Here is a 24,295-nt window from a genome sequence, read left to right as displayed (position 1 = left end):
ATACTGATTCACTTAAGTATTTCCAACGAAATATATCTACATGTGTATTGTACACAATGGTACTTCATAAAGTACATGGAAATGTGTATTATGAAAAATGGCATGGATTTAAAAATATTGCTTTATGTTAATCACAATTTTACTTCAGTTCTACACTGCTTCCTTCTTTTTTAAATGATTTATTTATTTGGAAGGCAGACTGTCAGAAAGAGAGAGAAAGAAGGAGAGAGAATGAAAATATTTTATCTGTTGGTTCACTCCCCAAATATCTGAAACAGCCCCAAGGGGTAGGCCAGGCAGAAGCCTTGAGCCAGTAATTCCATTCAGGACTCCTACTAGGTGGCAGTGGTTCGAGCACCTGGGTGCCATCTGCTGCCTTCCCACCTGCATTAGCAAGAAGCTGGGTTGAAAACAGAGCCACTGAAACTTTAACCAGTACTCAGATATGGGATGCCTGCATCCCAGCCAAAACACTGCCCCTCACCTCATTTCTTTCTCTTCTCCTCCTATGTCTCATGTATCTCTTCTTTCTTCTCCTCTTCCTCCATGATTCTACTCTACTAACACTTTTTAAATCACTAGAGCCACTATTAGCCATGCTTACTAATTCATTAAAGTCTAATCCAAGTGGCCCTCAAGAAAAATTGTTTATATATAAAGTAAATTCTTTTCATAGAAAATAAAACAAAAATGACATCTCACTAGCACAACAGATCACAATTTATAGAGCTCCCAGTTCACAATTTTGCTTAGATATTGTGAATGAATTCTGTGTGTACAAATACATTATTTTCCTTAATAATATAAATTGCTTCTGATACCTTAAAGATACCATTTAAAAATAACTTAAGTCATCAGAAAGACTTAAAATTCAATATGTAAATGGTATAAAGGCAGCATGACTAAGAATATCACTAAGAGTTGAGCATCAAATACCTGTCATGATTCTTTTACTTTTGTGGTTCTTGAAGAAGTTCCTAAGCTTTCTGAACCTCAAATAACTACAAAAACACTCATAGTTGAGACTGTACAATTGTTTTGCATTGAAAAGCTAGACTAATTTTAATTCAGTAACACCTATAATGAAAAAAAAATTCCTAATCAAACCAACCAGATAAAGGATATTTGCAGGGAAAAAAAAGGAAATACTGCTTTTAACACCATCAAATATTTTAGAAATAGTTTAAGTATGACAGTTAATACCTTTTTCTCTACAGTAGGTCTATTTTTAGGAAGGTTTTTAATAAAAAAATTCAGTTTCTTTAAAAGACATGGGTTACTTAGATTTTCTAATGATATTTGTGTCAATTTTTCAAAAACATATTACTTCCATTTGAAAATAAATGACATGAAGTTATTCAAATATTTCTTATTATCATTTTATTATCTATAGGATTTATAGTGATGCTGGCTTTTTCATTAATGAGATTAGTGATTTGTGTTTTCTCTCATCTTCTTTTTAAAAAGTTAATTTGAGAGAGAAATGGAGACAGAGAGACACAGAGACAGTCAGGGAAGAGTTCCATCTGCTGGTTCACCCCTCGAATGCCTTCAACAACCAGTGTGGAAGCCAAGAGCCCATCCAAGTCTCCCATCTGGATGACAAGGACACAGTCACTTGAACCATCACCACTGCTTCCCCGGGTCTGCATTGTCAGGAAGTGGGGCCAGGAGCTGGGGCAGAAATTGAATCCAGGCACTCTGGTATGGTTTGGTGACATCTTAACCAAAGTCTTAACCACTATGCCAAATGCTGACCCTTCTTTTTTCACTTTTTCTTGCTAATCAGTCTCCTATGGAGCTTACAATTTTCATTAATCTTATCAAAAAAGTAACTTTGCCTTATTAACCTGCTACAATAATTCTGTATTTTCTATTGCATTGTTTTCTGTTCCCATATTTATAAAGCATGTTACTTACATGTACAGTTAGATAGAATGTATAATTACAGTTATTGGATATAGCCATCCATAAAAGTCAACTGTGTCTGTTTGTTTAAATCTTCTATATCTAGAATTCTGACTTTATTCTTTTTACAATATTTTTATTTCTGCACTGAGGTAATCTGTCATTATGTACACCTTAGTTTATTTTATAAAAGCTGCTTTAAAGCCTTTGTCTGTGAATTATAGTATCTAAGATTTTTTTCTTTTGATATAACTAGAACCAACTAAAAACTATGCACGTTGTTGCATTAGGTTGGACTCCTTGGAGTCTCTTCCACACATACCCAGTTCAGGAGTCAGCCAAGTATTCAAGAAGAGATTATATGCAAACTCAGGCCTCCTCCCTCCCAGGCTTTATCCTTTTGGGGATTGCCTGATCAGTTTCCAGTCATTCAGGCAGTCCCAAATTCTGTCTTCTTACACCTCACCCCAGTATCACTGATGTTTTCTATGCTCTAGCAACCTCACCTGCATGACTTATGAAAAACTAAATGAATTACCCATTGCAATTCCTTTCTTTCAAGATTCAAATCCCCCCTGGTTTCCATCTGTGTGCCAGCACACTCCAGTGCCTTCAATATTTCTTATATATTTCTCCACAAAATTAATTAATGAATGTATTCTCAGTGAATAAGAAAATACAAGTGTGAAATCGGCCTTCTTAAATTTAGAAACTTCATTTTTTCAATAATACCTTCTTTCCATTACATCCAAAAATCTAGCTCACAAAAGAGTGATTTCTCAAAAAAATTTTCAACAAATTTCATGCATAATAGCATCACAGTTATCGAAAAATTCCTAGCAGTGCCACTGAAAGGCATGCTGGGTAGTGAACTATAGTGCTGTGTGCACTGCTGTCTCCTGGACACCGCAAAGTATAACAGCTGGGACTGCTGACTGATAACTAAGGCAATTGAAGCAAACATATTCTTATCCTTGCCTGAGTCAAATCAGAACACTGAAAAAGATATATTAACAATTTCAGCTTTTGACAATCTATATTTTTTAAACTTAGACACTGATAACAGAGATATCAAGTACATTAATTTATACTTTTCTGCTATTGTATAAAAGATATACCTGAGTTCTGACTTTGGTTCTGGCTTGATAAGTTTTTGCTTTCTTTTCATAAACTGTTTCTAACAAAAAAAAGAGAGAGAAAGAAGAGTTAACATATTAGAAAAAGTTAAGGATTACATCATTGCCTGTAAATTTTTAATTCCAATGAATTTCTGTCATATTGTCAAAGAAAGAAACATTCCATTATAATCTGTATTATAAACCTAAATTTCATATGCATTCATGAATATACTCATAGAAATATGATTGTTGATCTTCTCCACCATTTTAGTCCACAGAAATACGATTCCTGGTAAACATTTCACTGAGCAAATATCCTTACAAATCCATCATAGATGAGAATTTAACTTATTTATTTGTTCTCTGTCTTAAAAATGTTTAATATCTTTCAAAAATATTGTATCTAAGAAAATAAAAATCAATAAGAAAATCAGGCTAAGTAAGAAATATTGGAAAAATAATGCCAGATATTTTCTGAAATTACTTGATATGTGACATAAATTTGGCTTTCAAATTCCTATCTAACAAAGTGTTATACACTGAATTGGCAACCCTACCCCACTCATTAAAACTATAAGTTAAATCTCTGATGCAAATATATTTATAGATGAGTCTTCAGTAAAGTAATTATGATTAAGTGATATGGTAAGGGGAGAGTCACAATCCAATAGGACTGATATCTTTATAAGAGAAGGAACACTAGGGAAAAAAGCTATGTGAGGACACAATGAGAAGATATCCTTTAAGCCAGGGAGAGAGGCCTCAAGAGAATCAAACTTCCTGTCCCCTTGATCTTGGAGTTCTAACTTCCAGAACTATGAGAAAATAAATTTCCATTGTTTGAGCCACCCACATTGTGGTATTTTGTTATACTAGCCCTAGCAGAATAATACACCAAGTAACAAAGAGAACATAGAAGTTCTAACATTCACAATGTCTATAGGAGAATCCAACTTATTTTCAGTGAAAAAATTTTCCCATATGTCCTTCAAAAGATGGGTAAAATGTATTAGCTTCAACAGCACCACTCCCAAGAAACATGCATGACTGTTTAGTTTGTGGTTTTTCTTGGATATTCCTACAATACTGGTCAATGGCAGAAAGAAAAATTCAGGAAAATGATTCTACAGGACCTCAGAACAATTGAGTCATTGCCACCACTCTGATCTTTCGGGATGACCCAAAGGGCAAATTGATACATTAGAAAGCACTGGTAGGTTGTATATACACTTCATAATGTCTTGTGACAATTATTTTACATGAAATATGTTTCAAAAACAGATGGAAGGAATTTGAAGTAATCTTGATACGTAAGTAAAACGTTGGAGACTTAGGGTTGTTGGTTATCATTTCCCTCAACAGCTCAAAGAAGTCAGTAACAGGAAGTCCCTTGGCTATTTAATAATATGGATTGCTCGTGATATCTCAAGTAAAATATGTTTTAATTTTTACATTTTAAGTTTCAAATGTGTTTTTGACAACATCTCTTGCAGAAACTCTCATGAAATCTAAAGGTTCGGCATAAAGATGAAATGTGGAATAAAATTGTGTTTGTACTTCAAAAGTACTCATATTGGCCGGCGCCGTGGCTCACTAGACTAATCCTCCACCTGCGGCACCGGCACACCGGATTCTAGTCCGGGTTGGGGCACCAGATTCTGTCCCGGTTGCTCCTCTTCCAGGCCAGCTCTCTGCTGTGGCCCGGGAGTGCAGTGGAGGATGGCCCAAGTCCTTGGGCCCCTGCACCTGCATGGGAGGCCTGGAAGAAGCTCCTGGCTCCTGGCTTTGGATTTGCACAGCTCCAGCCATTGCAGCCATCTGGGAAGTAAACCAGCAGATAGAAGACCTCTCTCTCTCCCTCTATCTCTCCCTCCCTCTCTCTCTCTCTCTCTCTGCTTTTCCTTCTCTCTGTGTGCAACTCTGACTTTCAAGTAAATAAATAAATCTTAAAAAAATCACAAATCTCTTTCCTATAAAGTGGAGCTTATAGGAGCCCGCTTAGATGCAGTCTAGTTACATATGTAAATTTTATTTCATAGCATCATTTTTTTAATTTTGCAGACTAACCTTTCTTCTATAGTTGTATCAGAACATAGCAATAAGCTTGAAAATTAGACTACAGCATCTCAATACTGGCTACTTTTGGAAATCTCTGATCATGAATTCTCTTTCGAAATAAATAATCATCTTCAAGAATAACAGTTCTTTTTACAATTTATGTGAAAAAATTAAGTGAAAATAGAACATGGAGCTGAGCCTAATTTTAAATCTTGCCCTCAATATGTTCCATAATACATATTCATTATCACAAAAATATTAATGGTATATAAAATTAATTTTTAATCTTTATATGCCCCACCTTTGCATAAAACAATGTTCTTGGCTTAGGACACATTGTCCTTATGTGACATTACTATTTACACTTGCCAACTTAATATTTTTTCAACTGCTTCCTTCTCGGCCAGACTAACTGAACTGACAAATTCTCCATAATGATGGGTCACAGATGTGAGGGATGCTAAGTAAAACAATCTCAGACAAGCATTCTTGAGGACTTCTCTTCAAAGATGATATCTGTGATTTCTCCACTTAGTGTCTTCCAACTTTACTGCCTTCACAACCTCCATTTATGTTTCTCTATATGTAATAGAAGCTAATTATTTTGGTCTACTTTTTACAAAATAAGTATCAGTCCTTTAAGGGGCCTGGTTTTCAAGTCTCCAGTCCATTCTGCTTATGTTTCCACTTCTTCCTCTTGTAAATCTTTCCTCTTTCCACAATTACCACCTGTTTCTTTCAACTCTTTCAAACTTCTATTCTATCTGCAGATTTATGTTGGGAGTTAAACCTGTAAGCCCATATTAAATAATCCTGGCAAATTTTCAAATTTTTGCCAATAACTCAGAGAGGCTTACCTCAAATCACTTTTCAGACACTTTTCTCCCACATGAGTATTTTCTCAAACTCCATAATTTAACTGGTACCAACCTTATATATGATAAATCTAGAAAAGCATCTGCATGATCCCTCAATTCCCCTTTTCTTTCAGTATCTTATCTGGATTCTTTTTTTCCTTCTTACAATCCTCTCACATTCTAATGATTAAGTTACTGCATAGTCTCTGTGTCTCCCTCCTTCACTTTCAAATAAATAGAAATTTAAAAAACAATTCTTGCATTGATTAAGCATAAATCATTTTTTACCCTTTCATTCTGCATCTTTATGTTAGACATATTTCTCTTTTATTTCTATTAGTGTGAAATTCTGGAATATGTTTGCTATAAAAAGGCCACTTAAAATCAGTATATTATACCCCAATTACCCACAAATGCGTTTAAAGGGTATTTTCTAAGTAACAAGAAATATTCATAGTTTCAAACAGACTTGTGAACCTTCTAGGAGAAAATATACACATCATTCTTGGTAAAATGAAAGGTTTGTTTAAAAATAGGTAACTGGGCCGGCGCCGCGGCTCAATAGGCTAATCCTCTGCCTAGCAGCGCCGGCACACCGAGTTCTAGTTCTGGTCGGGGCGCCGGATTCTGTCCCGGTTGCCCCTCTTCCAGGCCAGCTCTCTGCTGTGGTCAGGGAGTGCAGTGGAGGATGGCCCAAGTCCCTGAGCCCTGCACCCCATGGGAGACCAGGATAAGCACCTGGCTCCTGCCATCAGATCAGCATGGTGCGCCAGCTGCGGCGGCCATTGGAGGGTGAACCAACGGCAAAGGAAGACCTTTCTCTCTGTTTCTCTCTCTCACTGTCCACTCTGCCTGTAAAAAAAAAAAAAAATAGGTAACTGTGAAAAAAAAATCATTAATAGCATATACATAGAAAATTATAAATGACACATTAAAACATGTAATGTAAGCTGAAAAGATTTTTCTGCCAGGCTGGACAATAGGAGTTGCCCTGCAGAAGTCGGGCCTGTCACTAGCACCTTCTGTGAAACAGCAGGGTGGCTCATTCCTTATATTCTGCTTCTAGTGTGAAACGCTTTCCACAGAAAAGCATCAACTCCTTGGGCATACACAGAACCAAAAGGCACCAAACATCTCTGCTTCACAGTCAGTATCTTTGCATTATTGAATTTGAGCACTTCCAAGATGCACACAAATCAAAGGAGGATTCTGAAGCCATATAATCACTCCCCAGAAGTAGCGATGGTTACAAGTAGTCCCTAAATTCCCAAAATAATCTTATGGAGCCACAGCAGCCCCCACCTTTGAAGGTACATTAAAGTGCAGTACTTTCACAACCCTTTTTACAGGAACAAGTATTCCAAAGATAATAGTCAGCCTCAAAAAGCCATTCAACTTTCAAATCAGAGCGAGACGACCTTGCAAAATGCAGGCTGTTCATTTACCTCCCACTAGAAAAAATTTTTAGTCTCCATAAAAAGTCAAAACTAAAGGAGTTACTCTTTTATATGTAGGTATTTATTTTTTTAAAGATTTATTTATTTGAAAGGCAGAGTTAAAGAGAGAGAGAGAAAGACAGGTCTTCTATCAGATGGTTCACTTCCCAATTGGCCACAATGGCCACAGCTGTGCTGATCCAAAGCCAGGAGCCAGGAGCTTCTTCCAGGTCTCCTACATGGGTTCAGGGGCCCAAGAACTTGGGCCATCTTCTACTGCTTTCCCAAGCCATAGCAGAGAGCTAGATCAGAAGTGGAGCAGCCGGGTCTCAAACCGGTGCCCATATGGGATGACGACACTTTGGGCCAGGGAGTTAACCCAGTGTGCCACAGCACCCGCCCTTATGTGTAGGTATTTAAATGAGGTTTAGTGTTTAAAAGGCAATGCAAAGGCTGAACAGGAGGGCAATAAATGGGAAGTTTGAATCCTAAAAGAAGTCCCTGTGAAATCTGCTTGTAAAAATACATGAAGAAATTGCTCTGTCCAGGAATATGATTAGAATTAGAAAATAACAACACAATAAAATGATGTTATAAAAAATATTTTTAATGTATGGCTGAGCTGATGGGAATGTAATCGAGTTCCACTCTAGTCAAAAACAACAGAAATGTTGAATTTCCTATTTTATAAATTCTGGAGCTTGTCTTTGCCTTAGGGATTATATAGCAATTCCTGACAGCCTAAGGCCTGGATTTTAATGAGCTGCACAAGACTTGCAATTGTGAGCAAGAAAGGTGTTTCCAAAAGCACTCCTTATAAAATGTAGGTTCTGCAACAGCAATCTTGTTGGAGTATACACTAGGATTTAAAAATTGCCCTGGGGGTAGGTATTTGGCACAGTTTAGTTAAGACACCCACCACTTGGGAAGCCCGGATCCTGTAACAGAGTCCCAGCTCTGCCTCGCCTCCAGTTTCATACCCACATGTATCCTGGGAGGCAACAAGTGTTAGGTTCCTGCCACCCACATGGGAAAACTAGACTGAATTTCCAGTTCCTGGCTTTGGTCTGGCCCAGCCAAAGTTGTTCAGGCACTTGAGAAATGAACAGAGAGATGAAAGATCTCCTATCTCTCTGCCTTTCAATTATAAAATAAATAAGAAATTTTAAAATAAAATATATAAAAATTGCCCTGAAAATAAAGAGAAAAAGAGAAGGATATGAGTGAAAGCACATGCTATTCATGGCCTTGGCTCTTGGCCAGTAACCTAAAATTTCTGTATGGGACAGGAAGAGAGTAAAGATGCCTTAAGTTACTGTGTATATTAAAACATATACATTAACAATTTATTAAAAGAATATTAGTGCCAAACTAGCAAAATAAATAAAAGGAAAAAATATGCTAACCAACTTTTAAAAAAAAACACCAGATGGAAGATCTCTCTCTCTCCCTACCCCTCTGCCTCTCTGTAACTCTCCTTTTCAAACAAATAAACGAATCATTAAAAAAAACTGTAAGGAAATCAAGAAAACAAAATTAATGAAATCAGTTAGGATATGAAGGGAAAGAAAAGATATACAGGGTTGTATTTCTTATGCAATGAGGGTTTTCTTTTCAGAATTGTTCTTTTATACATGAATGTATATATGTACACATATTTGCATAAATACCCTTTTATATGATTAATACATGACATGATAGAACATTTTGTAAGAATATGGTAAAACATTCCTTAAGATCTGCAATACACATTGCATTCCTCCCTTTTCCTAAGGAAACTGAGAAGTTTAATATCTTAACTAAACTTGATCAGATAAGTTGGGTGAAATCTGGGATGCAAACTCAATACATTATTCTATTCAGAAGATGAAATTGGAGACTCAGGTGGTAAGGTTTAATCTATGAAGACAATACAGCAATAAAAGACAGTAACAGAGATTAAATTATCTCAGATTGTACACTGTCTTGAAAGCTGTGATTTTTTTGTTTTCCACTTCTACTTCATTTAGAAAATGAAGTGATTTTGTAGGGAGTCACTGGGACTTAACTGTAATGAAATTTAAAACTGCCAAATACAGTGGGGTCAGAATCTGTTAACCACAAATTGCCCCAGCCTCCTAATCACAATTTCACTATCATTCCTTATTTGGAGAACTCTGATGGGAAAATTATAGAAAACAATGATTCTCAAATGTAAATGTTTTTAAAAATTATACCTAGATATTCAGGCTTGTACTTGAATGGACATACCAGTTTATTAAAATTGTTCAGATTAATCCATTTGGGTGAAAGTTCTATTAACAAAATACCTGGCAAATTCTCCTAGACCAGTGTTGACAAGCATTGTTGTTCTATTTCATTGTCTGAGAATGTGTTTCTGCTACCTTTAATTGGTTATAATATTTCTCCTCAATATTCAAAAGAAAACACATTCCTATCCTACCACATGATAAATTCATCATAGAATATCTGCACTTCCAGGTACAAGAAAAAGAAAATTACCTTGTCTGCATTATCACTACTTATCAAAAGCTCATTTAGAAGGAACAATATCCTGGGGAATTATCTAGAACAGTGCTTCTTAACTTTAATGTGCTTATAAATCACTGTAGATCTTGGGACCCAATAAATCTGGTGTGGGGACTGCGATTCTACATTTCTAACAAATTCCAAAATGTTGTTAACTCATGGACACACACGGAGAAGAAAGGTCCAATGAGATATCCTCCCACTCCTTCACATACCCTAAGATCTATCTCTGATTTAAGTTAAGCCAGAAGAAGACTGACACTGGGATGATACCATTTCCACACCACCTCCACAACAACAAGCCTCACATCCACACTCTCCCACCACGTCAAAGTGCTTTTACCAAACTGTGGTTTGGCTTTATGGTTAAAATGAGTGTTAATAGTTAGTACATTACTATATTTTATGAAAGATATTTTGAGTACATTATTGACCACATTTATGTCACAGTACTGTCTTCATAATCACCTACATGGTAGAATTTTTCTGGTTTGCTTTTATTTTACGGAAACAGTCTAAATTAAGTGAATACTCATTATTTTTTATTAGCTGCTAAAATGTGTACAACTACATTTGTGGTCTATGTATTACAATCATGTAGTACACCAGATTATGAATCTATATACTCACCTAAACCTTAACTTCATTTTTTTCTACTCTTTCCACAACTTCTGATGTCTTTATTTATATATTTCATATTGTACATCTTGTATAAGATATCAAATTCTTCATGAAAGGATATTAATGAATCCTTAACAATTTCTTAATGTTCAGAATAGCTGTAATTAATTAAGCCCCTACTACAACTTAGTCATACAACACAAAGCCCTTTCATATGATTATCTATTTTAGTTGGGTAATGCTTTATTTATTGTTTCTGTGTATGTGCTTTTGTTTTGGGATAGAAAAAGCAGTGAAAATTTATGCCAAAGATCCAAAACCAGGATGGATGTTTGGTGCAGTGGTTAAATCACTGCTTGGAATACCTGCATCCCATATCAGAATGTCTGTTTCAAGTCAGAGCTACTCTACTTCTGATCACATTTCATGTGATGCACTTTCTGAAAGGCAGTGAATAATGCTTAAGTGAGATACATTGATTTCTTTCTTTTTTTTTTTTTTTTTTTTTTTTTTTTTTTGTTTTGACAGGCAGAGTGGATAGTGAGAGTGAGAGAGAGACAGAGAGAAAGGTCTTCCTTTACCGTTGGTTCACTCTCCAATGTCCTCCATGGCCGGCGCGGTGCTGATCCGAAGCCAGGAGCCAGGTGCCTCCTCCTGGTCTCCCATGGGGTGCAGGGCCCAAGGACTTAGGCCATCCTCCACTGCACTCCCGGGCCACAGTGAGGGCTGGACTGGAAGAGGGGCAACCAGGACAGAATCCGGCACCCCAACCAGGACTAGATCCCTCTGTGCTAGCGCCACAGGCGGAGGATTAGCCTATTGAGCCGTGGTGCCGGCCACACTGATTTCTGAGAACTTGTCTTTGGCCTGGTCCAGCCCTGGCTATTGAGGCTTTTGGGGAGTGAACCAGCAGGTTGAACATCTTTCTCTCTGGCTCTCTGCAATTCAAATAAAATGAATATAAATAAATAAAAAATTTTAAAACTCCAAAACCAACATTTCTTTAGAGAGCAATTTAACAATATACAATAAAAGACAAAGTAGAAAAAGGGGAGAGGAGTACACCAACAATTCTACTGCCAGGAATCTATCCTAAGGAAATTAGGAATATTCACAAAAACTTAACTACAAATACAGTGTACTACATCCTATTAAAACATTGTTCCATTGCCAAAATAACCAAAAATGAATTATAACCTCAAATGGAATGTTACTGCTATGTACAGTAAGAAAACAAATTAATCAATACAAAAAGATGTTTAGAAGTATTTGTAAAAAAATGAGGTTTTAAAGTATTGTTATAATAATTAAGGTTGATTGTCTCCTCATTTATGGCTCAGCTGATTTTCTATATATCTCACAGGCATAATCTATAAAATTTTTAACAATATACAGTGCAAATTTCAAAATCCTTTATGCAATGATCATAAATATATGGTAACATGTATCTGTATCAAAAGAACACATAACGAAGAATGCAAAGGCCTCAAATAATTTGAAATTAACTGTTATCCTGTGTGTTTAGTTCAAGAATAAAATAGGAATCAGAATGGAAATGAATAAAGGAGGACTGGAGTTCTACCCTAAAGCAAGCTCTCCTCGCTGACACACCCTCTATTGTCTGACATTCTCCTAACAAAACAAAGGCATGTTGCCTCCAGATTCCCACCCCCAACTCTCCTCACCTGTGAACTATTCCTGATTAGAGGGAGCTCTTCAGACTCAAAGTTTGGGGCTGTGTCCCTGGGATAGATTTGGTTCTTCTGGCTGATAATTGCAACTCCCCTTCCCTACAATCCAAAAGGTTTCCTAGTGAGTCCTGGAGGCTGTTAGAAAAAAGCAGAAACCAAGAGGAATGCCTGACAAAAAAAAGAAGGGTCACTGATGCCAACAAAAGGAATGGAAAGGAATTCTGTTTCTGAATGAAAAGATTGAGGTTTCTATAAATTATTTGGTCAATGTAGAAAATACAAATTACAACAAGATCCATACAACACATTTACATTAGCATGTGTCCTCTTTTCCTCTTCCGAAGAATATCATGTGGTGCCTGTGCTTTCCAAAGCTTCTGAACTGTGTGTATGTGTGGATATGTGTCCTTATTTCCTTTGCATCTTCATCCTCCTTTATAACTACTACTGCCGATCCAAGTCTACAATTCATTTTTTTTTTTTTTTGATAGGCAGAGTTAGACAGTGAGAGAGAGTGAGAGAGAGAGAGAGAGAGAGAGAGAGAAAGGTCTTCCTTTTCTGTCGGTTCACCCCCCAAATGGCCACTACGGCCAGCGCGCTGCGCCAATCCGAAGCCAGGAGCCAGGTGCTTCCTCCTGGTCTCCCATGCAGGTGCAGGGCCCAAGCACTTGGGCCATCCTTCACTGCACTCCCTGGCCACAGCAGAGAGCTGGACTGGAAGAGGAGCAACCAGGACAGAATCCGGCGCCCCAACCAGGACTAGAACACGGGGTCCTGGCGCTGCAGGCAGAGGATTAGCCAAGTGAGATGCGGCACTAGCCCAAGTCTACAATTTTTTATCAGAGACTCTGAATGAAAATAGCACTGTAAAACAACACATTTTTCACTTGATCTTAGCCAAAAGGCCAAGAAGTGATGAAACAACACGTTTTTCATAACACATATGACAAAACTCAACTCACCTGACTTTTGGTGGCAAGACCTAACCTGAAACAACCAACACAAGGTCTAAAGTGGCCTCAGTCTCTCACTTAGTGAGAATATTCCCATGCTTTACTGTATGATAAAACCTACTTATCTTCTTAGACTTCTAAACTTCAAAATCTTATTTCCTAAATATTTCTGCATCCAATAGCTTCAAATAAAGCTTCTGGATCTGGACAACCACTAAAAGCTGTAACTACTACTACTACTGCAACTGCTTATACTGCACAACTTTGAGTAATTCTGTTTTTCTTTTACACATCATCCTAATATCTCATTAGTCTAAACGTGTGTAAATGAAGAAAAAGCCTTTCATCTAATCCATCCATTATTTGATAAACAGATGGCTCTCTTAACATATTTTCTGATTATTTAAAAAAGCAAATTATAGCAAGTCTAAATCAATACATTATTAAAAACCACAATAATATCCAAAGCCTGTGGCCATAACCTGGCTACCAGTACTTTCAATGTCTACTTATTATTACTATTGAACTTATCATTCATATTCAACATCCATGACTGGTGCATTTTGTTTGATGAAAACAAGTTAATTAGTACTAAACCTTCCCTAGTTCATAAATTTATTCCTAAGAACATTAAAAGGAAGTCAAGTGAGACATGTTCAGTAACAGATGTTGCCTTTTTTTGGCTGCCTTTTTACAGTTTGTTCTCTTTCATTACTTTTTAAGAAATTTAGTTAATGTTCCCTTTTACTAGAGAACAAGTGTACCTAGCTTCGCAGAAGGTGGTATGGGGGAGGGGGAATTCCCCAAGGCAGGCACAGTCTGTTCATTCCTTAACCTAATATCTGCTCAAAGGCTCTCTATACTCAACTTCTCATTCTTCCACCCAGAGTTTGGTAACAACCACACTCTAGTTTATCACAAAAGAAGAATGTTTATAAATATATGTTTACTGGCAACTGTAGAGCTAGAACTGTTGTCAATAGTTACTATTGTGTAAATACTTTGTACTCCTTACATGACTTTCTCATGGAAGGATAATTCAGATCAAAGGGTCAATCAGGACTAAGATAAGCCAGGTTAATATATTGGCTACTACAGTAAATAAAGATTATGAAGTGGCTTTCAAAAATAAATATCCAATAGTCTTTTAAAACAAAAGACATATAAAGCATATATTAAGGATTTTACCTATAAATTATTCTAAAGATATAAATTCAAAATTATTTGATCATTTAACTAAACCTCTGCATTAGAAAATCATTTAGTGTCAGTGAGATTGTTTTGCATTTTAGGTGGTGGTAAATCTAAGAAACATTACAATGTGGATCTTGCTTTCTTTTAAAGTTTTGGGAAAATAATTTAATATGTCTTGACTTATTCACTGCTACAGGAATTTTGCATGGAGTCTTTTTTAATTTTTCCTAAAAGTGTTTTCATAAGTAGGACAAAAATAGATAATTTTACCTAGAAGTAGGAAATAAATTTTTTGAAAAAAATTAGAAAGAAAATATAAAACATTTCAGGACCAGTTAATACTGCTACAAAGCAATATAACTATTGAAATGTTGACTTTTAACTATGTGACTTAAATATGTGTTTTTTACAAAGTAAATATCTACCTTGCCCTGTCTTAATTATTCAAAATTTTAGTATTTCAAAGGAAAATAAATACACATTTCAAAATTAAAATTTGAAGTTAGAAGATATGTGCATTAGACATCACTACTTCTTCTAATAAGGCCAAAACAAATAAACAAATAAAATAAGAAAGTACACCATTATAAATTGCTGAAATGCTATTCAAAATGCACCCAATACTTGGACATCTTGCTCTTTAAAACAAATGTTAATGGGCATTAACATCTCCCTTTAGGAAGACTTAAATTTCAATACAATAATAATGGGGGACTTTGACACCCCACTTTCATCAATGGACAGGTCAGACAGACAAAAAATAAAGAAACAACAGAGTTAATCAACACTATTGACCAAATGCATCTAATTGATATCTGCAGGCCATTTCATCCCATAGCAGTAGAATACACATTCTTTTCATCAGTGCATGTTACATTCTCTAGGATATACCATATGCTGGGCCATAAAACTTATCTCAACAGTTTAATAAAATGGAAATCATATCATATATCTTGTTCTGACCACAATGGTGTGTAGCTGGAAATTAACAACTTAAAAAAAAACTAGAAAATATCCAACAAATGAAGAATGAACAAAAGTCAAAACAAATTTAAAAATTCCTAGACACAAATGAAAATGACAATACAACATAAAATTCATGGAGATACAGCAAAAGCAGTAGTAAAAGGGCAGTTTATATTAGTGACCATATCAAAAAATTAGAAAGACATCAAATAAAAGAATCATCAATGTATCTCACAGGTATAGAAAATCAACAACAAGCCAAATATCAAATTATTAGAAGAAAAGAATTAATAAAAAGCAGAGAAGAAATAAAACAAACAAAAAGAAACAAATGATCAGTGAAATGAAGAAGTTTTTTTCAGAGAAAATAAAATTGATAAAACACTAGCTCAACTACTCAAAAAAGAGGGTGCAGACTCAAATCATTATTTCAGAGAAGAAAAAGGAGACGTAACAAAGGAAAGCACAGAAATAAAAAGAATCAATAGGAATTACTACTAACAGCCATATGCCAACAAATTGGAAAATCTGGAAGAAATGGATAGATTACTAGACATAGACAATCTACTAAAAGTGGGTCATGAAAATATAGAAACCTAAACAGAACAATAACCAAGATGGAGATTGAATCAGTAATAAAGACTTTCACAACAAAGAGATGTCCAGGACCAGATGGCTTCACTGCTGAATTCCACCAAACATTTGAAGAAGAGCTAATTCCAATTCTCTCAAATTATCCAAAACAATTGAAATGGAAGGAACCCTTCCAAACTACTATGAGGCCAGCTTCACCTCAATTCCTAATTAAGATACATCAGAAAGAACTACAGAACAATATTGCTGATGAACATAGATGCAAAAGTCCTCAACAAAGTACTAGCTAATAGAATCTAAGAACATGTAAGAAAGGTCATTCACCAGAACCAAGCAGGATTTATCCCTGATATGCAGGCATGGTTTAACATATGCAAATCAATTAATATGATACATCACATTAGCAAATTGAAGAATAAAAACTATATGATTATCTCAACAGATGCAGAGAAAGCATTCAATAAAATACAGTTTCTTTTCATGAAAAAAAAAAAATCTAACACAAATGGAGTAGATGTTCCTTAAGGAACATCCCTTAAGGCAATCAAGGCAATTTATGCCAAAACCACAGTTAGTATTATGTTGAATGAGGAAAAGTTGGAAGCATTTCCCCTAAGATTTAGAACTAGAAAAGGATGCCGACTTTCACCATTGCTGTTCAATGTACTCCAGTAATTTTTAGCCAGAGCCATTACACCAGAAAAAAGAAATCAAAGAGGTATAAATTAGAAAGGAGTAAATTAAATTATTCCTGTTTTCAGATGACAGGATTCTATATATAGGGAAACCAAAAGACTCTGCCAAGAGACTACTGGAACTCATAAGAGTTTGGTAAAGTTGCAGGATATAAAATTTACAAACAAAAATCAATACCCTTTGTATAAACAGACAATTGCTTGGCTGAGAAAGAACTTCAAACATCAATTCCATTCACGATACCTACAGAAAAATTTTAAGACACTGAAATAAATTTAACCAAGAAGGGGAAAGATTTCTACAATGAAAATTACAAAACATTAAAGAAAGAGAAGACATAAAAAATGGAAAAATCTTCCTTGTTTATAGATTGATGAAACAATATCATTACCCAAAACAACTTACAGAATCAATGCAATCCCAACAAAATACCAATGACATTCTACTTAGACCTACAAAAAATGAAGTTAAAAGTCATATAGAAACACAAAAGACGCTGAATGGCTAAAGCAATGTTAAACAAGAAAAAAGAAAGCCAGAGGCATCAGAATACCAGATTTCAAAATATACTACAGGGTGGTTACAATCAAAACAGCCTGGTACTGGCACAAAACTAGACATGTAGACTAGTGAAACAGAATAGAAACTCCAGAAATCCATTCATACATCTACAACCAAATAATCTTTGACAAAGGAGCTAAAATCAACAGACAGTCTCTTCAACAAATGCTGTTGGGAAAACTGGATCTCTTCAAGAAGAAGGAAGAAACAAAACCCTAACTTATAACTTATACTAAAATGGAAAAAGCATCTAAATCTATGACCTAATACCAGCAAATTACTAAAGAATACTGGGGGAATTCTGCAAGCTATTGGCTTAGGCAAAGATTTCTTGAAAAAGAAATGCTCAGGATTACTAACCACCAGGGAAATGCAAATCAAAAACACAATGAGGTTTCATCTCAGCCCAGTTAACATGGCTCTCAGAAATCAACAAACAATAAATGCTGGCCAGGATGTGAAGTAAAAGGTACCCTGATCCAATGTTGGTGGGAAAGTAAACTAGTACAGCCATTGTGGAAGAACATATGGAGATACCTCAGAAAGCAAACAGATTTACAATATGACCCATCCATCACACTCCTGAGAATTTACCCAGAAGAAATAAAATTGTCGTATGAATGAGTTATCTGCACCTCCATATTTATTGTAGGTCCATACATAATAGCTAAGATATGGAATCAACCCAGATGTCTATCGACTGATGAGTGCATAACGAAATTGCAGTGTGTATAACACATATGGTGTGTGTGTGTGTGTGTGTGTGTGTATGGAATACTACTCAGTCATGTAAAGAATATGAAATCCAGTCTTTGGAGAAAAAAATGGGTGCGACAAAAAGCATGGTATTAGTGAAATAAGCCAGTCTCAAAAAGACAAAAATACATATATTTTCCCTCATCTGTGGTAACTAATAGAGTACAAATAAATGTAAAATATGTGACTCAAATTGATATTTTGAGTTTCAATGATTGTTTACAGCCCATGTCTCTACTATTGGGGAACAGAGCTTTTCTCTTCTTAGTGATTGTTGAATCATTTACTTAGTGTAGGGTTAATCTTATGAGCACAGAATAAACTGAAAGATTATTATAAATTAAAAGAAAGAAAAATTAAAAGAAAGAATAAGATAAGAAGAAGAAGGGAGAGTGGGAGCATGAACAGGAGGGAGGGTAGGGTAGGAAGTATCACTATGCATAATTGAAATACATGACATTTGTTCACTGTAAAAGAAAAATAGCTTTAAAATTAATAAATATATATTCATCAGTACATAAAACTTTCTCTAGGTTAGACCATATGCTAGACCATAAAACTTTTCTCAAAAAATTTTAAAAAATTGAAATAGTAACATGCATCTTTTCTGACTACATTGTATGAAGCTGGAAACTGGAAACTTAAGAAACTTTAGGACATACGTAAATATACAGAGAATGAACAACATGCTCCTGAATGAAAAGTGGGTCATAGAAGAAATCAAAGGGGAAATTAAAAAAATCCTGGAAACAAAAGAAGATAATAGTTACAGAGTTACAGCAAAAGCAATATTAAGAAGAAAGTTTATAGCAATTACTGCTTATATCAAGAAATTCGAAATGCATCAAAAAACGATATAACAATGCATCACAAGGACACAGCAAACAAAACCCAAAATTAGTAGGAGAAAAGAAATAATTAAAATTAGAGAAGAAATAAACAAAATTGAAATTTAAAAACAAAACCACACAAAAGGTCAGTGAAATAAAGAACTGATTTTTTAAAAAATAAACAAAATTGGAAGACTCAAATTAATTAAATTGATATTAAAAGGGAGATGTTACAATGGATAATACAGAAATCAAGAGAATCATTAGAAATTACTACAAATAGCTATATGCTAACGAATTGGAAAATCTACAAGGAATGATATGTTTCTGGACACTAAAATTTACCAAAATTGTTGTACAAATAAAATAGCAAACCTAAATAGACCAATAATCAAGACACAGATTAAATCAGTAATAAAGACCCTCCTAATAAAGAAAAGCCCAGAATCAGAAGGCTTCACTGCTGAATTCTACCAAATATTTAAAGAAGAACTTATCCTTATTCTTCTTAAACTATTTAAAATAATTAAAAGGAAGTGAGTTAGTCCATACTATTTTTATGAGGTCTGTATCACCTTAATTCTAAAACCAGAATGACACAACAAAGAAAGAAATCTATAGATCAATATCCCTGATGAAAATAGATGCGAAAATCTAAACACACACACACACACACACACACACACACAAATTAATAGTTAACAATACATCAAAAAGAGCATCCACCCAGACCAAGTGAGATTTATACCTGAGATGCAGGCAGGGTTCAACAAACACAAATCAATAAACAACAAACATCCTGTTAACAATTTGAAGAGTAAAAACCATATGATTATTTCAATAGCTGCAGAAAAAGTATCTGATAAAATAAAACATCTTTCCATGATGTAAGCAATTTGGGTATAAAAGGAACATACCTAAATACAATCAAGGCAATATGTGTCAAACCCACAGTCACCATCATATTGAGTTGGGAAAAGCTGTAAGCATTACCACTAAGATTCAGAGCCAGAGAAAGATGTGTATTTCACCATTACTATTCAATATAGTTCTGAAAGTTTTAGCCAGAGCCATTAGGCAAGAAAAAGAAATAAAAGAAATTAAAGGGATACAGTAGAGAAAGGAGGAAGTCAAAGTATCACTATTTGCATATGACATGATCCTATACATAGGGGAACCAAAAGACTCCACCAAGAGACTATTGAAACTCATAAGAGAGTTTGGTTAAGTGGCAGGATATAAAACAACACACAAAAGTCAATAGCATTTGTACAAACTGCTAGGGCTGAGAAAAACTTGTATGACCAGTCTAATTAACAAGAGCTATAAAAATTTAAATAACATAAGAGAAGTTTAATCATGGATGTAAAAGATCTCTATGATGAAAATTACAAAATGTTAAGGAAAGAAATAGAAAAAGTCACAAAAAATAGAACATTTTACATATTCATGAACCAAAAGAATTAATATCAAAATGTCTATACTACCAAAAGCAATTTTCAGATTCAATGCAATCTGAATCAAAATAACAATGATATTCTTCCTACATCTAGAAAAAAATGTTAAGATTCATATGAAAACACAAGTGACCCTGACACAAACATAGCCAGAGGCATCAAAATACCAGATTTAGAGACATATTACAGGACAGTTAAAATCAAAACATCCTGGTACTGGTACAGAAATAAACATATGGACCAATTGAACAGATTAGAAAACCCAGAAAATAATCCACTCATCTACAACCAACTAATCTTTGACAAATGAGCTAAAATCACTGCCTGGAGAATGACATTGCTTCAATAAACAGTGTTGGGAAAATTGGATCTTCTCATGCAGAAGTATGAGAAAAGAACCCTGTCTTACACCCCACAGTAAAATCAATTCAAAATGGATCAAGGATCTAAATCTAAGACATGAAACCATCAAATTACTAGAGGAAAACTTTGTAAGACATTGGCATAGACAAGGACTTCTCAGATGAGACAATGGAAGCACAGACAACAAAGCAAATATAGACAAATGGGATTATCTCAAGCTAAGAATCATCTGAACTGTGAAAGAAACACTCAACAAAGTGAATAGAGAGCTGACAGAATGGGAGAAAATATTTGCAAAGTACACATCTGATAAAGGACTACTATCCACAATATTTAAGAAGCTCAAGAAAGTCAGCAACAACAAAACAATCCAGTTAAGAAATGGTCTAAGATTATGAACAGGCATTTTTCAAAGGATAAAATATAAATGCTAAGGATGCTAAGGATCACTAACCATCAGGAAAATGCAAAGAAAAACCACAATAAGGTTTCACTTCACCCCAGTTGAATGGCTATCAACAAAAAGCAAAAAATAATAAATATTGGCAAGGAAGTAGAGAAAAAGGCACTCTAATACATTGTTGGTGGGGATGTAAATTAGTATAATCAATTGAAGACAGTATAAAGATTCCTCAGATATCTGAAAACTGATTTACCATATGACCCAGCTATTCCACTCCTGAGAGTTTACTCAGTTGATAAGGAATCAGCATATGGAAGAGTTATCTGCACCACAATATTTACAGTTCAATTCACAATACCTAGATGTTGAATCAACCCAGATGTCCATCAACTGATGACTAAAGAAAAAATATCACACACATAAATACACAGAGAGAGAGAGAGAGAGACAGAAGGAGAGAGAGAGAGAGGGAGAAGAAAAGGGAAAGAGAGAGAGGTGGAATACACATAACACACACATACACACATCCTGGAACACAATTCAGTCATAAAAACAGAATAAATTCCTGTCTTTTGCAACAAATTGATGCAACTGGAGACCATTATGATTAATGAAATAAGGCAGTCTCAAAAATACTATGTTTTCTCTGAATTGTGGAAATGAATATATAGAGTATGAAAAAAGTAACATATATAATTGAAATTGACATGTTGAGATTTGATTATTGGTTATTTCCCTTGAATATACTCTGATGACCAGTGGTCTTTCTACTTTCTGTTCATTGAATTCTTTGTTTAGTAGAGGTTAAGCTTGTGATTTTTAAGAAAAATGAAAATATGTTATCACGAAAAATTAAAAGATAAGAAAGGAAGAAGGAAGAGGGGGATAGAAGGAAAGATAGTGGGAAATATTACCATATTCTTAAAATACAAAATTCTTAATACACAAAATCTGTACTCTTTATACAAATAAATCTTTAAAAAATCAGTCATATCACTCTTAACTCAGCATCTGAGTTAGCCCCAAGTCTACTAAAGAATTTTCAAAAATGACAAAAATCAAAAATGATTTTAATAAATAAGAGTTTTTATTATTTTTATATTTCACAGAAGTGCCAGAAAAATCTAATCAGATGATAGAATCCTTCAAACAAATGTTGAGACTTCTGACAGTACATTTGTACAAATCATAAAAAGGTACTGAAATTTCCAAGTTAAAGGAAGAAATTATGGATTTTTACAAAATTCATTTATTCCAAACCAGCTGAATAACATTTCCCAAAGAAAAACAATAAGAAATCCCATGTATTAAAATCCAATCAAATCATTCTATGTTCAAAATGAACTGATATAAAGATCTTAATTTATATTTTGAAATTCTTTTTAATTTCTAAAAAAAGATTCTATAAAACAAATGTTTTTCATTTTTATGAGATGAAGCAACATGTATGCTTAAAAAATGTGTGACCAGTAGCTATTTTCTTCTCACTCATATTGGGCTGTATTTATGTTGGGTAGTTCAGAGTGGGGGCTAGGAAGTCATAAATTTCAACAGTTCACATGTGTTCTTTGAAGCAGAGAACAAATACAGTGCAATAATTTATGAGATCAAATTCTAATTTCTTGTAATCCTTTACTTTTAAGCCTTAAGGTTAGGCACACTGTTTTCACCAAGGGTTAAGAAGATAAAGTGACTGGATGGCTTCTTCCTTTCCCAAGACAAACACTGATGAAGAAGGAGGTCTATGTGGCACTTGGTGATGATGGGTCCCTGAATATCTCCTCTCTCGTTTACTTCCATTTTTCTTTAGTAGGCTGAACTTTGCCACAGTTTGGGCAGCCACGAGTATTCTTTCTGCTATTGGAATACTTTCCCCTGCACTTTGCTGCCCCTCTCACAACAAGAATACATAAGCATGACACAGGCTAGGGTATTCCCTTGATATCCTCACTTTGCAGTATCACTGGATGGCAGATTTCCTTTCAGGAAAGCCTCTGTGACCCATAGGGCCACAGCAACTCAGGAAACTAACCACTTACAGAGGGCAGTCTTGCCTTACTGACAAGTAATAAATACAAGTTGTTTCATTCTCTTCTACGTTCCCAGATATATATATTTTTAATCACAGCTACATCCCTCCAGGTTTTGTTCGCAGATTGCTTCACAAGTTATCATAAAGTTAGCAAAACTTTTAGAGCAGAGTTATGATGAGAAATTACAGCAACAAAGTTGGAAATAGTGGTTGTTCCCCTCTGACTGCAATGTAATACTAGATCTTTATGTTATTTGAGGGATTTTGTCCACAGGTTTCACCTTAGACAAATATTAACTTTCAAAACAATGAAGGCTATAAAGATTTCAGTACTTCACAGCCACAAAAAGTAACTTTAGTAACAGTGTCTTCAGGATGCAGTATTTCTGGTTTTTTTTTAATTACATATAAAGAAGTTTTAGGACCCCTGCACCACGGCTTAAAATAACTGGAATTTCTAATACAATAAACATGTGGTAACAGAAATTATCTTTTCAGTATCAAGACATATAGAGAATTATTAAATTACAATTTAATAATAACAAAAAAACAGGGTAAAAATGTATTTAAAACATATCCAGTTTAAAAGGATTTTTTCTAACCTAAAGAAAGTATATTCATAATGAGTTTATTATTTGATCAAATTAAGGTTTGGTAAGAGTAACCCAGTTATGAAGTGTACTTTGAAGCAGAATGTGTTACATTTCTCTCTCCTCCAATGTAATTTAAAATACAGGTTTCCTACACCCTTGTCTCCACTCCTCATCCAACAAAACAGGCCTCCTCTATTCTCAGTTTTCAAGTTACTTTTTCTTCTGAACCGATTAAACATATTCAGATCAAGAGAACTTATTTTACACCTATCAGGATGTAGACATCAGAAAATACAAGTGTCTGGGAGGGTGTGGAGAATTTGGGAACCTTCTGCATTGCGGGGGGAAGTAAAACGATATAGCTACTGTGGAAAACAGTGCACTGATTCCTAAAACAAACGAACAGAAATATAATATTAAACAGTAACTCCACTTCTGGGTATATACCCAAAAGAAGTAAAAGCAGGGATTCAAACAATATCTGCACACCCATGCTTATGGCAGCTTTATTCAAATATCCAAAAGGTGAAACAACCCATATGACCACTGATGTATGATGGATAAACAAAATGTAGAAGATGTATGCAACTGAATATTTTCAACCTTAATTAAGAAAGCAGATTCTAACAGATAATACAACATGGATGAGCATTTAAGACACTATACTAAATGAGATGAG

General features: G+C 34.9%; 1 protein-coding gene across 1 annotated transcript in view; it reads right to left on the bottom strand.

Moving 5' to 3' along the window:
• The window catches only part of IQCM (IQ motif containing M), a 459,382-nt gene that overhangs the window by 298,987 nt on the left and 136,100 nt on the right, over nt 1–24,295 (bottom strand). Inside the window, exon 7 of the mRNA XM_089301770.1 lies at nt 3,027–3,085. Within this exon, the coding sequence (XP_089157896.1) occupies nt 3,027–3,085 (59 nt within the window). The remainder of the gene's footprint in view (nt 1–3,026; nt 3,086–24,295) is intronic.

The sequence above is a fragment of the Oryctolagus cuniculus genome, chromosome 8 (genome assembly GCF_051225735.1).
Source record: "Oryctolagus cuniculus isolate XC-2025 breed Fujian yellow rabbit chromosome 8, ASM5122573v1, whole genome shotgun sequence".
Classification (NCBI taxonomy): domain Eukaryota; kingdom Metazoa; phylum Chordata; class Mammalia; order Lagomorpha; family Leporidae; genus Oryctolagus; species Oryctolagus cuniculus.
The sequence above is the reverse complement of the archived record's forward strand: the minus strand, read 5'-3'. Positions and strand labels throughout refer to the sequence as shown.